This window comes from Corapipo altera, unplaced genomic scaffold (assembly GCF_003945725.1).
Source record: "Corapipo altera isolate COAL_440 unplaced genomic scaffold, ASM394572v1 2b, whole genome shotgun sequence".
NCBI classification, from domain to species: Eukaryota; Metazoa; Chordata; class Aves; order Passeriformes; family Pipridae; genus Corapipo; species Corapipo altera.
Window position 1 is genome coordinate 29,723,634 of NW_020884874.1, and position 17,320 is coordinate 29,740,953.

At 34.6% G+C, this 17,320-nt stretch overlaps 1 protein-coding gene across 6 annotated transcripts in view; it reads right to left on the minus strand.

Moving 5' to 3' along the window:
* The window catches only part of ADGB (androglobin), a 105,271-nt gene that overhangs the window by 52,628 nt on the left and 35,323 nt on the right, over window positions 1-17,320 (minus strand). For all 6 annotated transcript variants that reach the window (XM_027633783.1, XM_027633769.1, XM_027633787.1 and 3 more), the window contains 4 exons: window positions 12,767-12,861; window positions 10,296-10,470; window positions 9,411-9,501; window positions 6,037-6,181 (listed from right to left, as the gene is read on the minus strand). In XM_027633783.1, the coding sequence (XP_027489584.1) occupies window positions 6,037-6,181; window positions 9,411-9,501; window positions 10,296-10,470; window positions 12,767-12,861 (506 nt within the window). The remainder of the gene's footprint in view (window positions 1-6,036; window positions 6,182-9,410; window positions 9,502-10,295; window positions 10,471-12,766; window positions 12,862-17,320) is intronic.

Here is a 17,320-nt window from a genome sequence, read left to right on the forward strand (position 1 = left end):
TTCTAGTTTAATTTCCAGCTTCAGTAAAAGTCTTCCTGTAGCATTTTACAGAATCTCCATGGGCCCAGAACAGGCTCAGGAGTCTTATCTCTGCCAAAATTGTAGGTGTTTGATAATCTCTGAATTAAACAAAGGAAAGAGCTGAGGGAATAAACTACAAATTTAAGAGTCTCTATCCTAAAATAGGAAGTACCAAATAATTTAATACATATATTTTAACTGCAATATTGTTTATTGGGAGAATTTGGAAGTCCCATCTTTGTACAGCATGAATTGGAAATCCTATTCCAAATCTGTTATGTGTTTTTTAAAGAACGTTCATGAGTCAAAGCTGGAGACAGATCTAGTATAAAGAGCAACAAAGAAAAATACAGACATTGCTGAAATTGTTACCAGTTGGATTAAGAATTTAGTAATTGAAATATATTATGTTTTACATGTTCCTATTTAGATTAATTTTTCATTTTTTTAGAGATGAAAAGGACACTACAGAATCTTACAAATGCCTATGTACTTCAGCTCCTGTTTTCAGAAATCTGTACACACAACTGTTCAAAACAAGTCAAGCTGTGATCACTTATCATGTCACGTCAACAGTCATACCTCAACATATGAGTCTGAAAAATCTCAAGTAACACATGGACTATCTCTTCCCTTTAAACTGTGACTTTGGAATTACATGCATAGAGCTGTCATATTTCTGCATGTGAGCCTACAACTTGAAAGATTCCAGTATCGCCAAATTTCTTGTAGGAATCACAGGATTTACCAAACAGATACATGTCAGCTGTACAATTTACCAAGTTTTTTCTCAGAAATCCTAGGTATGCCTGAAGTATAAAAAAATATGAGATCTACTGTATAAACCTTGGAGACTGCAATGCTGGCACAAGTCTAGCACTTTCTGCCCAACATGCTGTTTATGGACAGTACACATGATCTGTACTTCTAATATGGACATGTGGTAGCTTAATAAAGAGCTACTTTGTTGGTATTAACAGCTGCCAGCAGGAAAGCCTGGAGAGATACAGAAAATCCCCCAAAACTGTGTCAATAGAACTTCCAGCAAAGAAGGAGAATGTACTCTGGAAAATCTGGATGTTTGGTAACGTGGCTTCAGCCAATCTGAGCTGTGAAAGCAATCTAACCACAGCTATGTAGAGACTCCTTTAGGCTCATTTACTCAGATTTTGGAGTACAAACATAACATAGTCAAAAAGCTGTCTGCTTTTCTAATGATACGGGATGTGTTCATCTACCTAAACCTCACTGAATTGGAGACAACTGGAGTGTCAAGAAAGTTCTCATTCTGTTGTACTATTGGCTTATCTACAGTGTTTAAGACATAGGCTCAGGAAGAGAAAACAAAGGTATTTCCTCCTTAGTGAACACACATTGCCTGAAAGGTAAGATTTGCTGCCACAGTATCTGATAAAGAAAGAAATTTAAAAAGACTTGGATCCAGCTGTGAAATATGGAAGGATGCACACAGATTCTGGGAGAATTACTTATTGTTCTTCTTCAGTGAATGGGAAATCAGAATGCAAATTGTGAGAAAATTTCCATGGTTAACTTAAAAACCTACGTTATAATCTACTATGTTTTATAATCATTAATGAATAATTGTAAAAATAATGGTAATCCATAAATTTATAGCTATCTTATTACTTTCAAGGACTCATTTGTATTTTCAGCCTCTTGTCCAGTATGTACGTGCAAGTAGATAATCGCGGGCCCGTCAAAAAGTCTCTCTATACCACAAATGTCTAAATTTGTGTCCCTCTTCTCAAGTCCCTGTTCTAATTCACATGCCTCATATCTCAGGTATACTTTTTTTCCCTGGAAATAATATGCAGGCTGAAGTAATTTTCAGAACTGTAAAATTTGTAAAGAAAATAGATTTTTTTATTTTCTACATAGCACTTCTCTTGACTCAATTCCAATTCACTGTGCTTATGAAATATATCACAAGAAGGATTAGAATGAGATGAAGAAAAAGCTTATTATGGCACAATAGTCTGTAATGTTTATGGGGAACACGAAAAGAGCACACAACAGAGCATGCAAACTAAATAGACTGGTATCAGTTGTAAAGGAAAAAGTAAGACTGAGTTTGAGTATATAAAAGGATGGACTGAAGTAAGAAAAATGAGGTAAACATCAAAGAACAAGTGTATTGTGTTTATGTCACTGGGAAAGAGTTGAGACTTTAACACTTTTGCTTTAGAAATCAGCATTGCCAGGGAGCTTGACACTGAAGAAGCCACAAAGAGAAATCAAAGTGTTCTGCTTAAGATTTATGAATGCAGCAATCAGGTCAGTCTATTAAGATATCTAGTAGCCATTGCACATACTGATGGTAAACATATTTGGATTGGATTGTATTGCTTAGTTACTGCCCAGCATTTCCTCAAATAGAACACATAAAGTTTTCTTCTCAATGGAACTGGAGATAACTTCTATTGAAGAATTCATCACAATGAAGAATATTCAAGTAGGCTTTTGAACAGCAGATTTACAAGAAAACACTACTCCAAGATAATCTATTTCTCAGAAGCATTTGACAAAACTACTGTTGAATAAAACTGCAAGACACTGTGTAATTTACATATGATGACAATTTTGGTTTTTTCCAGCTACGAAACACTTATACATGTATTTCAGTGCATTCTACACACATAAATTACTTCGTTTTGTGTTGAGCAATAATAATAGAGAGCCTCTCCATTAAAGAATTTGGCCCTAAGTCATGCAGTTTTTAAACAAAAAATTAATAAAATGTATTTTCTTAATAGCAGTGATTCAAGATCAATTTAATTACCAAAATAAGATATTTTCAAAGATTTTTTTTTTCTGAATGCAAATCCAAAAAGCTTTCAGAACTGCAAAATCAGAGTCAATAGGAAATTCATGGGGAAAAAAAAGTTTGTAAAAATCAATAATAAAGCATTTCTATTTTTTTGCATGAGTACTTCAGGGACATGAAGGATAATGGCATGTCTTTCAAATTTATATTCTTCAAAGGAGGTATATCCAGGTTCTAAAATTTCATCTTTCATTTATCCCTAGTCTCTGTTTCTGTGACAACAGACCTTAGGAACAGTGAATCAGATATTCAGTTATGTTACTTCATACAGTTTACATTGGAATGAATTGAAATATGTCAATCTAAACTTGTTGAGCATCTGGCACAGCAGCTGACTGAATTTCAGTCAGTTTAAAGCTTAAAACTGCTGCATTTACCAAATCTGTATCAAAAGTTTTAAAGCGGATGTCTCCTGAATAACGCTCACACAGTTTAAAATGGAGACAAATTCATTCACGCTTAGTATACTACAATAAAAAATTCTAAAAATTAGCAATAATCTAGTGAGTTGGGGATATCAAAGTTCCTCTTTCAGTGTTTGCTTTTCTAATCACTAATTGACTTTTTTTTAAAAAAAGTAGTCATGCATATTGTTATTTCAAGTTTTATAACTACAGAAAGCCCTCCCATAATGAATCTCCCAGAAGTATCCACATCATTTTGTTGCTAAAAAAATTTAATATGTGAAATAAAGAAGATTGTTCTGCATGTTAAAAACTATTTTCAATTCCAATCTGTACAAATGAAGTTCTACTTGCATACTTCATCTATTAATAGGTGTAGCATTTTTCAGTTGAGATTTAAACTGAGGCGAAAGTAAAGTTCAAGTCAATTAGCTGCTGATGACTTCTTACATTTCATATTTTAATCAGATTGCCATCAGCCTACATTACATTCATGTCTTCTTCCAACCATTCCAGTTTTATCAATGTCTCTCTTTCTTGTATTTTTTTACTTGTCCTTGTCTCACCTTGATTGCATGTCCCACCATAACAGATCAGCCTTCTACATCCCTCTTGGACTAGGGGAGAAAAATCTAAGTGGCATTCCAAACTGCTTTTATGCTACCAGCACATAAATGTCTATTAATTCATAAGTAACCAAATCTATATTTTAACACCTAGAGACTGAAGTAATGAAAGCAATAATTATTATATAATATGCTACTTATAGCTCCTTTTTACCTTTCTGCTTTTGTAATGACTTTTGTAAGTTGCCAGTATTAAAAAGACTTTTAAAGGTGAAGCATTATTAAAGTACTAATTAAGCTATTGTTTATAAAATGTACACAAAATACTGAATAGCTAAATATAAATTCAACTGTAAAGTATTCGCCTTCACTAGAGAACTGCCTTATTTTAAAATCATTAATATCCATAGTGATACCCACACATGCACATTTTCTAGACACACAATATAGATATAAATCTGAAATATAAAAATAGTGTAAGAGTGTAGCCTGCAGAGGAAACATGTGAACAGGCACTCCAAAAGTTACATAAAAAATTATTTCCCATTTATTTCAAAATTTACTAAACTAAATTTTGTTTTGCTTGTTCATGAAGGTACCTCATGACATACTATCCTTAATAGTATATCTTTGGTCTTCAAACACATTTTGTAACCCTACAAACATTTCCTATACATCAACCAGATACCACAAACGTTAACCCCAAGTATATTTATTGGTTTGTCCCAGAAAATGACAGTAGAGATTTTAAAACAATTAGGTCATCCTTACTGCTGGACTGCATGGATAAGGACTTGGTTGCTGTTTTTCCTTTACACACAACCATGAATGAATACATTTTATAGGTTATTTTCTATATTGTCATACAGTAATGATATTGAATATATTATATATTATATATTCAACATGTAATGACACTGAATTTAACATATATGGAAGAAGTACTCAGTCTTTACTTGGAAGGGCAAATAAATATAGAGGAAAGAACTGCAGCAAACATTTACAAATTGAAACATCATCTTCCCCCAAATATAATTCGACTATTGAGTCAAATCCAGATTTTGAGTATAACATCACTGAAAGCACTTACATGTTCCCTAGACTGCTTTTTCTCTGAATTTTCTTAAAGTTAAAAAGAGAAATGTATCAAATGCTCTTCTGAGCAGACGTGCTGGTACTGCCACAATGCGCTCTTTTGTAGGTGGTGAGCAAATAAAATAACTTCAGTGGAACTCTATTTGTTTTTTTGAATACTTAAGTCTCTACTTCTCTATGTTAGCGCGTAAGATTCAAACATTAGAGGGAGCATTTTGTTACAGGTCTGTCTAAAACCAGAACTTAGTAAAACATGCACATTCCAATTTAAAAACAAAACCAGAAAAAAACAACAAAAAAATCACAGTAATTACCACTTCCAAAAGTTGTTCAAAAAGGATGACTTCCTGAAGCCATCCTAATAATATTTTACTGAACTTAGGTAAGATTCATCTTATCTATCTTGAAAAATTACAGTGGAGACTTCTACCTAGTACCTAGCATTTACTCAGGTATTTTGAGTGAACTTGTGGTCAGTGCTTCATCTAGTGAACCTGTTTAGAGAAACATTCTCTCACAGAGTTGCTCAGGAAGCCTGAGGGTCTAAACCATGGCTGAGGATTCCTTTAGAAAGCAGAACTTCTGAAATTTAAGGGCAAGCAACCTGAGCATTGAAGCCTTTTTCTAGATGAAGCCAGGAGTCTTTCCACTAAGATTGAAATGAGGATGTCATTTTAAGGCATGTGTTTATAAGGCTTACATTTTTCTAGTCACATGCCTAGGTACATCTTTCACTGCAGCTGAAATAAACTTATCATAACATTTATCCATAAACTAACATTTATTTAGAAAGACTCCTATTTTTTTAAGGTGCTCACATCAAAATATTTGATAGTGTTAGCAATAAAACTTTTAGAATCTGAGCAATAAATCATAAAAAAGAAGGTTAAAGCAAAAAGAATTAAGAAAGATTTCCCATCCAATACACATCAATACAACTATAAAGTGGAAAGGGTAAGGAAGTTACTTAAATAGCAACAGAAAACCTTACTGAAATGTCTTTAAAAACCTATATTTAAGTGTTAAGTATTTTCTATTTTGTCTATTTATATTCCTTTGGAATATAAAACTAGGTCAAGTTAAAAAAAAATAGGAATATTATTACCTGAGAACAATCTTCTGCATTTGAATGTCTTCCATTTTGATTCATATCCACATTACTGTCACTTTCATTTTCATCACTTTCAGTAACAGAAGCAAGACGGGATAGAGAATGAAATCCTTTTGTGATGGTAGACTGTGGGAAGTGGCTAAATAATAAAAGAAAACTCAGACACTCAAAGCTATATATTTTCCTTTAAACTACAATCTTCATAACTTCTATTCTTAACGGAATTCTGTCAAGATAATTTATGTCTCTTTTATTCTGAGAGCTTCATAGGGCAGCACAGAATATATATATTCATATATTCCTTGTCATTACTGGCTTGGCACTACACTCCCATATATGCTAGAAAGATCTTTTAACTAACCCTCAGGAAAGCAAAACCCAAGTCAGCTGAGGAAAAACAGACAATAATGCCAGAAGTGAATAAATTACTATGGCCTCTAGACAAGAAAAGACTACTACTTCACTGGAGATATGGCAAAAGAATAGAACAAAATATTTTGTGTCACAATACTTTTTGTCTTTTCCCTCAAAATGGGTCTCCATAGCTACCAGACAGCTAATACACACGATAACCAAGGAAACCTGTGCAGGCCTATTCTGCTTGTAGTAAAAGAAAGGTCTGTTGCTGACTTCACTGAAAGCAGAAATAAAAACTGATGGATATATAAATAAGTCTTTATTTGTAAAGTGAACTAGGAGAGTAAGACCAAAACGATGTTGCACACACACCAATTACACGTAAATGTGTAACTGTGTTATCACAGCAATAAAGAAAAAATTGAAATATAAGTATGTGTTATCTAGCCCCCTTCTTAAGGACTGAGATAATGAAATATCAAGTTCTTTTGCAGTAACAGCCACAATTACCTTGCCTTTGAGTGTTTCAAAATATTAGAATAAAAAGAAGAGATTAAAAACTTTTAGTCCCAATTGTGTATCTAAGTCCCTTATCTTATTTAGACAGCTATATTATTTACTATTAATATTTACTTTAATGAAATGCTAATACCTGCTATATATTTTTGGCTACTACCTGTTAATTAAATCACAAAAGATCACATTAGATTGTCATAGAAACTTAGCACATTAAATAAACTTCCTTCACAAAACAGGGTAATTTGACCATGAAGCAATCTATTAAATATGAAAAAAACCATAAAATGTTAACATGCAAATACTTCAACATGATAATTATTAATCTCTCATTCTTTTGATAGTTTATTAATGGATATTGCTTAGACGATTACTATGTATTTCTACTCCTACTGTTTGAAAACAAACAGTAAGTAATCTAAGTATTTTTAACCAATAAAATGCAAATGCATCAGCAAAAAAACTAAATTCCCAGAATATTCCAAGGTCACTTCTTCCATGGACAAATGCTGCTGTTCAAAATGAATTAAAAAAATCCAACTGGTTTGTTATCAGTCCATCCAATTATGATGATCAAAATGCAGAACCTGTGATGTCAGTAATTTAGCCAGTTTACATAGAGATGTACTTAACAAAAGGTGTATGCACCCTAAAAAAATATACACATCTCCAACAATTTACAACCTGTTCTTGGACTCAGTCTCAAGAAAAGAAATATCCTTCAAAATGACATAAATCTTTTTGTGTAGACTTGGTAAATGATACAGAAGCACAGAATATGCTGAGTTTGAAGGGAGCCCCAAGGATCATCAAGTCCAACCATTAGCCCTACAAAGGCCCATCCCCATGGGATGACAAAGAATCACACCATGTGCCCGAGAATATTGTCCAAACACTTGAACTCTGTCAGGCTTGGTGCTGTGACCACTTCCCTGGGGAGTCTGTCTCAGCGCCCAACCACCCTCTGGGTGAAGAACCTCTTTCTAATATTCAACCTAAACCTCCCTTGACACAACTTCAGGCCATTGCCTCTCTGGTCACCACAGAGAAGAGATCAGTATCTGCCCCTGTTCTTTCTCTCACAAGGAAGTTGTAGTCTGCCTTTGAGGGAGTCAACAGCTCCTTCAGGTTTTGTGTTATCTGCAAATTTGCTTTGAACCCCTTCCAGTCCTGCATCCAAGTCATTTATGAAAATGTTGAAGAACACAGGGCCTAAGATGGAGCCCTGTGGAACCCCACTAGCGACAAGTCACCAGTCTGACGTTACCCCATTCACTCATTCGATGCTTCATGGCAGGAGTTCAGTCAGAATAAAAGAGAGTGGATTAACAATTCTAGAATTTGTCTACTGAATGTTCACATCATAAGCTGAAGCCTGACAGAAATGTACTGTGTAGTGGGTCATAGGAAAAAAAAGCCCTAATACACATAATCGTAAACTTTCTTTTTTTCTCAGGGAGCAAGTATTATGTGGCATATTGAATATTGACTAGAAGCCATGTATACACCAATTTCTGAAACTTCTTTAGGACACTGTGTAGAAAGACTCCTGTTTTCAAGGGTTTATAAGACTTCCAAACAGTTTTTAACACAAGGTATTTATACAAAGTTGTGTTTTGAGCATGAGCTTCTTCACCTGTACTCTCAGGCTTGTGCTAACAACTATAATGAACAGAGAACAGTATCTTTTATTCATAAACATTAACTGTTCCATGCCAAACATGTAATGCCCATGAAAGTACTGACTGGCCGGTCAATTACCTCCTTGTTATGTTCAAGAATTATAAAAGACCATTAGTTTGAGGAAAAATTTGGAAGACATTAAAGAATATTCCTATTTCTGGCAGAAGTGATCTACTGAATATTCTACATCTTTTGGCCCGCTGATTAGAGAATCTTCCAAAGTGTCTTTGCCTGACAGTGCTCCCTGTTCTTCAGTGTCAGAAGCCCTAAGAAGTGTGCATCTGCCTAGGGGACTGTTCGTACAAGTTGGGACCCACCCCTCGGGTGTGTGCATGTCCACCTCCTGGATCTTTCTCACCTGTGTGTATATTAGCAGATTGTAGGGAGCAGCAGTTAAAGCTCAGAGCACTCCAACTTCCATCTCCAAAAGGAGGTGTGTGCTGCACTCTCAAAACAGAAGGTGTGCTTGTAACCCTCAATGCCAGGAGGATAAGCATAACTGCATATGTATGCCTCCATGCACTGGATTAGAAATTCTTGAGATTAGCTGAAGTGTGCAAGTGTTTATTAATATTTTGTAACCATCTAGTATAGTAATTTATATGTTTTATTGCTGATATTGATCCTAAATGTACAGTTCACTGATAGCTGATTAATTACATGATAGCAACAGAGTGCTCTGTCAGGATGTGCTTCAGACATGATCTGAGTAGTTTTAATCTATGACTCAAGTAAAGATCAGCCAATTGCACTTTCACAGTGAAATGGACTAATGATACAATGCTAATGCTGTAACTATATTAAATACTTACGTGTTTGTTGGTATTCTGATCAAATTCAATTTGTAATTCAAAAATAGGCTAGCAATCTCAACATGTTCTTCAGGTGTTTTTACTTCAGGCTCTGGAAAAAAGTAACTTGTTAAATATATAAGAAATATTGTTATTATTGTTATTGTTGTTATTATTATCATTATTTTATATATGATATAATTATTTTGACAAATAATTTCCAATGAGGATTTGTCACCCCTAAATAATTCTCCAAGTATCATCACATACCCTTGAAAGGAACAGAAGAATCAAGGGTTACTCTAGGTGATGTATCATGAAAAAAAGAAGTTTAACACTCTAATCCTCAGCCTGCAAAGTATTAAAAAGTGTGCCTAACCTATATGTAAGGTTAGCCAGGGTAGCTCAGAACAACTACAGAAGCATTTTTGCCTTTGCCAATTTCCTGGTTTTTATCCCAGTATACTTTACTAGTATGCCTGTAACACTTTCATATTCAAGCTATTGTATATTATGCATTTAATTTCATTATGCAGTATAGACAAACCCTAGCAAAAAAATTTACTCTAAAAAATGATGAAGCAGTACTAGTCACATACTTTAAATTTTTGAAAAGTGTTCTGAACCTTTCCTGGCTCTGCATCAGAGAGCTTCTTTTGCTTTGATAACACTCCCTCTTCATTTTCTTCAGTAGAGTGCTTTTTTCAACATAAATTGAGACACTTCTCAAAGCATTTAAGAAATATTGCTAAGAGAAGGTAATACAAAATTGGCAAAACCTAAATAAAAAAAGAGATTAAAAGTTCAATTGAAATTAAACTAATAGATTATAAGTATGGCCCTGAAAATGTTTATAGTAATTAAAATGTAATTACAAATTGATTTTGGAGGCTTTAGTAGACAAACCTTTGGGTTCAGATGTCACAAAAATTTTATTTTTCTGACGGAAAAGCTTCCAACAAGGAACTGGTGATTCTTGTGGCGGTGCTACCAGAGGACAGGATCTAGTTCTAGTGATGAGGACAGGATGGCTGTGTATGTGGGAAAGCCCATATTGCCTCATCTTCTCTGAAGAATCAGCCTATGAAACATGAAAAGATAATCTGACTGGGGCCAGATCTCCTTTCTCACCACATCTGCCAAACAAAAAAGAACCGTATGCACACAAAAGCATCCAACACCTTGAATAACAAATGAAACAAAAATAGTTGCCTGACCAGACTATCCAAAAACATTCTAATTAGAATTTGATATTCAGCAGAAAAAGTATACTTAGAAGTGCTTACATGTATTTTACTTTTCATAACAGATTTTTTAGTTGCTGCAGAAAACATACAAGTGAAGAGAAGGAATATGTAAAAAAGCAATGGGGACAACATTTTCCTTTAAATAAATATATTTAAAAATGCTTTCTCTGGGGCAAAAATTCCTTACTTCAAGCTGAATTTATAAAGTGGTAGAATTCTAAAATCAATTGGTCTTTTAGATAACTTGTGGAATCTCCATAATGTAGTATTACTTTGAACCAACACATAATTCAAGTTAAGCTTTTTATCTGCTGGCTCATTTATAAAACATTAAAGATACTCCAGTTGACTTGTATACCAAAGCCCTTAGTAACACACTTAAGAGTAGTTCTAAATGTGGACATGGAGTGGTGCTCTTCCCATTAAAATAATAATGGTCCAGGACTTTAAATTTGTCAGAACAAATCCTTCTTATTTTAAAAACACACCTTCCTTTACACACTAAATAAATCACCTATAACTTATTTCTTTAACATACTCATCAGCAAGTCTCTGCTTCTACTCATTGTCAAATAGTCCCGAGGTTCCATATTTATGAACTCTACAGAGAAGAATGTAGTTGTGGTTGTTGGTTATTTGAAGAGTAGGGAATGAAATTAAAAATGCCAGTTCAAATATCCAAGACTAGAAAGGCCTTTGAAGAAGACCAATTAGGAGCCATAGAAGAGAACTTGTTAGCTCCTGATTACATGACAGACTTGGATGACTCCATTATTGAATTTTTTTTCCTTTTATATGAGCAAATTAAAACAAATTTAAACCACAACAATCCAAGGACATCCACACTAGAAGGCAAAGCTAAAAGGGATACTGCAAAAATTCTGGAGAGAAATTCTGGCACAGTTGCAGTCAATGACAAAATTTTTTCCAAATTTAGGGAGCAACTCATCCCAGTGAACCCACTCTTCCAAGCTATATGTCTATCAGCTCTCAAATAAAGCTTGGAAATGGGCTGTTTTTTTAATCCATAAGAAATCAACTATCTCTTATATTTAATTTCTGACAACTTCAATTTTTTTATCAATCTTTACTAAAATACTTGTTTAGATATATAGATGTATCTGCCTCATACTATTTGGTCTGCCATGCTCCTTTTTCAGTAATCTCCATATCCCAACAGACTGTGGTCAAGATGATACTAAAGGTGTTAGGTGGCAGGAAACATATAACCCTATGTCACCATTTCCACTTTGCTTTTTGATGACTAGTATTACCTATTTTTAGCAAAGAGAGTATTGACTAAGACCTTAAAATAAATTAAAATAAAATTGTAGATAACAAGCTAATCTTGAAAACAGCATAAAATACATAGCAGAATTTTAAAAAAAGAAAATAGTTCAAGAATTAAGAGCAGTAAAGCATAATACGTGCAAACCATTTCTGGAAATTTCTTTATTCAATGAAGCCTACCAGTTTCCTGAGATGACAGCTCAAATTTTAATTACCTAATTATGATAAATATGATTTAAATGTCCAAAAAAAAGGAAACAATCAATAATCAACTCAAGAAACCTGCTCTGGCGTTATAAGTAGCCTTCTGAGGAGTGTGAGTGACTAAGTAGAAATTTACCCCAGCATCATGAAGTGCTACACTTTCTCCAGCTGCTTTCACCAGCTACAACACTAACGAGAGAAATTGATATAAACATGATATTTCTCATAGAACAATAAACATCATATTAGAAAATGTATGTCAGAAAATTCATTATTTTTGGAGTCTCAAAAAAAATAAAATTCATGTTTTTCGAGTAGCCCTTAAAATAATTAGACTCTTCATTCAGAAGTATCTAATCATGATGCATTTTCTAGCACACAACTAGTCTTTCCCAGGAGACTTTAGCTTCTGAGATTCAGAGGAAAGGGGAGAACAGTAAAAAATGAGCAGGCTTTGGCAGGAAAATACATGTTTAGAATACAGAAGTACCAAAATATAAATTTAACTGATAGTAATCACCTACTGTTTCACTGTGCTAATTGTATTCTCTTTGTTACAACATAGTTGACACAAAATGAAACACTCTGACAGAGCAATAAGGAATGCTTTCTTGTCCTGATAATACAGAACCTTACCATCTGCTTTAATGAAAAAATATCCTCTTCAAACAAATGAAGTGGTATACAGCCAGCATACACGACCATTTCTGGCTCGGTTGGTACAGAAGATTCTACACAGAAAACATTAAAATGCTTTAGAATAAGATAAACAGTAAATAAATGTAGTTATACCACACCCTAAATTGTTTTGTTTTCTCTGCCTTGTTTTTATTTTTCTTTTCTTTGTCTGACTCTGTTACTTCATTCAAAAGCAGAGCTCATTGTAAAATATTTGAAAAAGAAGCCATGGATGGAAAAAACACCTCATTTTAATCCTTACTTATTTAAATAATCACAACCTTTGCACATTTCACTTATTTTTTACATAAATTAATAACAGAAAATGCAACTTAGAAATACAACAGGTTAGAGGCAGCTTTCAATCTTGTTCTTTTGTTTTGCCTCAAATTTTATAAACAGTAGATACTAGTATAAAGAAAACAATACCCATCATCTGGATAGAGGAAATGAAAACATCCTAATTGGTGAGTACGCATTAAAGGCTTCTCACCAATGAAGGCAAAATTTGACCTTGCCAACAAAGGATCCAAAGGCAGAGCTCTGTCCACTCCTGCTAATGGATACGAAGATTGAGATTAGTAGTTTGAGAAACAGAGTGCCTGTAAACCAAGGTTACTGCTCTTACTTCTGTCAAGGAGATGAAAAACTGGAGGTAATGATGGCTGCTTCAGAAAGTGTGAGGGTGTGAGCCCATACTTAATGCACACACCTTACGAGAGCTTGTTTTCCTGTAATTCTGCTATAGGCAAGGCATAATATGAGGTGTACGTTCATTTTGTTACTCCCAGAAATCTGTTGTACTAGGCAATCACACAACCAAATCACACCCTGTCTGTGAAAGAAGCCATTGATAATTCCTGAATGGTGAAGAGAAGTCAAAGCTGCCTAACAGTCAGTTCACTTATGTTGAAGGGGAATTAAAAGTCTACAACATATAATACTTGAAATATAAGTCTCTGGTTTGACCAGAAAGACAGTTCAAAAAAAAAAAAAAAAAAGGATTTCTGTCTCTCTATATTTTTCCTTAGTCATCTAAGAAAACACATGAAGACAGGATTTCAGTATGCAGGCTGTGACACCTGCTTTTCATCAGAACGTTTTCTTAGGAAAAATTTCTTCACAGAAGGGGTTGTTAATCGTTGGGACAGGCTGCCCAAGGAAGTGGTTGAGTCACCATCCCTAGAGGTATTTAAAAGATGTGTAGAGACATGGTTTAGTGGTAGGCTTAGCAGTACAGGTTAATAGTTGGACTCAACAATCTTAGTCTTTTCCAAACTAAACGATTCTATGATTCTATCCTCCAGTAAAGGATTTAACACTCCAGTAAAATGATCCGTGTCTGTTATTGTTCCCTTCAGCTTCACCTCAAATACAGGATAATTGCTTCCTATGTTTAGTAAATATTTAACTGGAAGTTGCTCTAAGAATAGGTATCTTCTGTGAAATGAAATAAAACAATGCTATCTGCATATAAAGAAAAAAACGGAAAAGAAAAGAAAACGATAAATAAGCAAGTGGCTGGAAAATACAATTTATCAGACTTAAAATCCAGTTAATTAGAAGGCATGCTACATTTTATTCTCAAAGAAATAACATATCCTTGTATCTTAAATATTCTTTCAGAAATTCTATTACCCAGTTAAATATAAACTGATGGTAAGCTGGAGCTACTTTCCAGTGGATTCTTAATATTTCTCTCTGCGTGCTTGTGATTCCTATGTTAACCACAGCTCTTGTGCTAGCTGTAGGTTTCAACTTATTCAAAAGCAAGGCTATAATTTAGCTTTAATCTCAGACCTTATTGACATACCTAAACTGTTTGAAATACAGCAATAGCTATGATGTCCTACACATTAGAGACCAATATACGCCACAAGGTATACCATTCTCATTGCTTGTGAGGAGAATTTCCCAATTAAAAGTATTTAATCAAATACCAGGTGGAATGTAAAGCTGTCATACTCAGTGCAGATGGGTTCTGAATAAAATGTCTGCAGAGCAGACAATAAACAGCAGTGAACAAATTATTAGAGTATGTCAATGATTAAACAGGCACATCTTATCCACTTTAACAATACTAGAAATATTTTGTACATTGTGCCAGTTGCCTTAAAAAATTATGTATTATTTGATCCTTTCTCACCATACAAAAAACGAGGAGGATGTATGCAAATTATTTGTGTGCTGTTGATTAGTGTGAATTCAGCATCTGTGGAAAACAGTTAAAACTGATAGCCTTGATAAAATTGTATTATTAGATGAAAAATATTATAATATATGGTACAGCAAAACAGGTAGATTAAGCAAAGCCTATTATTTATATCCATCAGTGTAGATATAAGAATTCTGCAATGTTTTGTTAAAAATTTATGAATCCATGTAGCTGCTTATGTTTCACACTTGCAGCTTTGTAAATTCATTTACAGAGAGTGAGTGCTACACAACCCGAACACATGCCTCACTCCCTTAGAGAAAGGAAAGTATCATTTGAATTGATCCACATAATATGTATCTCCATACACTTAAAAAGAAAGGTCAGCAACTAAAATTGTTGGGTTTAATAGGTTTAAACTGTTTTTATTTTTTCGTCATATGTTTTGAAGACTTGCAAAGAATTTTCTCACTCAATGTTCCTCTTAAATATTTATTTGTCAGACAAGAGTTGATGGTGAAGTTTAACTTTCCAAGAAGTAATGAGGCCAGACAAAGGCCACGGAGATTATCTTGAGGGCTGGAGCATTTCTCCTACGAAGACAGGCTGAGAGTTGGAGTTGTTCAGCCTGGAGAAGGCTCCAAGGAGATCTTAGAGTAGACTTTCAGTACCTAAGGGGGAGCCTACAAGAAAACTGGAGACTCTTAACAGGGTATGGAATGATAGGACAAGGGGCACTTGCTTTAAAATGAAAGAAAGTAGATCTAGATTAGATGTAAGGAGGAAAATCTTTACTGTGAGGCACTGTAATAAGTTGCCCAGAGAAGTTCTGGATACCCCATCCCTGGAAGTGTTTCAGGCCAGATTGGATGGGGCTGTGAGCAATATGGTCTAGTGGAAGGTGTCCCTGCCCATAGCAGGGGGGTTGGAACTAGATGATCTTTAAGGTCCCTTCCAACCCAACCCATTCAATGAAAATACTCAGTTGGCTTTCAATATCCTGAACATCAGGTGTACACCTCATATGTTGACTTCTGTTGTGTTAGGCATGGATTAGCTTTACCTATCGGAAGGTATTTGTTTAGTTTTCAGAAAACAACCTATGTGCTCTTCAGAACTGACATAAATATCACAAAATGATAATATGCATTTGAAAAAATGAAAGTGAATATTAGGCTTCAGTCCCTCTTGTAAATGAAAAATCTTCTGAATATGTAAAGGAAAAATTATAAGAACTTTACAGTTACGTGATATGTATCTCATTGACTTAGATGATTAACATTATAGATCTACTTGTATGATTTCAAAAACTTTTAAGCATAATAATAATCTCTCAACGCTTCGGTGACAGAAAATACTAATATCTCTAATTACAAAACTGGTATCAAGGCACAATGAGAATTAGGAAGATACATGGTTGGTTTGTAGAACAAATTCTCAAATTCCTAGCTATTCCCTCCAAAGCAGAATAGTATTCCCTTTCCAGCAGATCAAAAACTACTAGGAAACTCGTTAGGTTAGAAACCTAAATAGAAAGCAGAGTGGTGATTCTTCATAGGAACAAGGGGACTAAGTAGCTCATATCGCATCATATAATCATAAAAACTGTTTATGAAACAAGGGGACTCCCTAAGTGTGAAAGGTTAGTTACTAAAAACGAAATCTAATGAGTGGAAAAGAGCAGATTGTGCACTAAAACTGGCCAGTAGGAGGAATATATGAATAGTCTGTAAAAGCTTCTCAAAGAGTGCCTGACTGATAAGCAACAGGACAAAAGAGTTGGTTGCCATCAAGAAGAGTCCTGGCTGATCATGTGAAGGGCTTGTTATTCTGCTGTATCCACACAATTGGATGAATAGAGAAACAAGTTCAATACTTCAAGGATCCTGCAACTCATACTGTATTTGCAAGGTGCAATATGTATTGGTCTAAGTGTGCAAGTGAATTAGAACTGTTTATGTTTGTATTGGGTCTGGCTGGGGTTGACCTAACTTTCATCAGATCAGTCCACATGGTGCTGTGTTCTATATCTGTGATCAAAACACTATTGATAACACAACAATATGTCAGCTATTGCTGAGCAGAGCTCACATAGTGTTAAATCTTTTGTTTCTCACTCCACAACCCCAGAGAGTATGTTGGGAGCGGGCGAGAGGTTCAGTCCTGGTTCTATCCCTCATCCCACTGTGGGGAGTGAGCAGGTGGCTGGGTTGGGGCTTAGCTGCCAGTGTCAGCCCACTACAACATAATAACACAATCAAAATCAAAAACCTGTAAGAGAAGTTTCCAAGTACTTAGAAGTAAATAGCATGTCAATGTGTATGAAAATAAGCAAGGTAATGAATATACAATGCAAT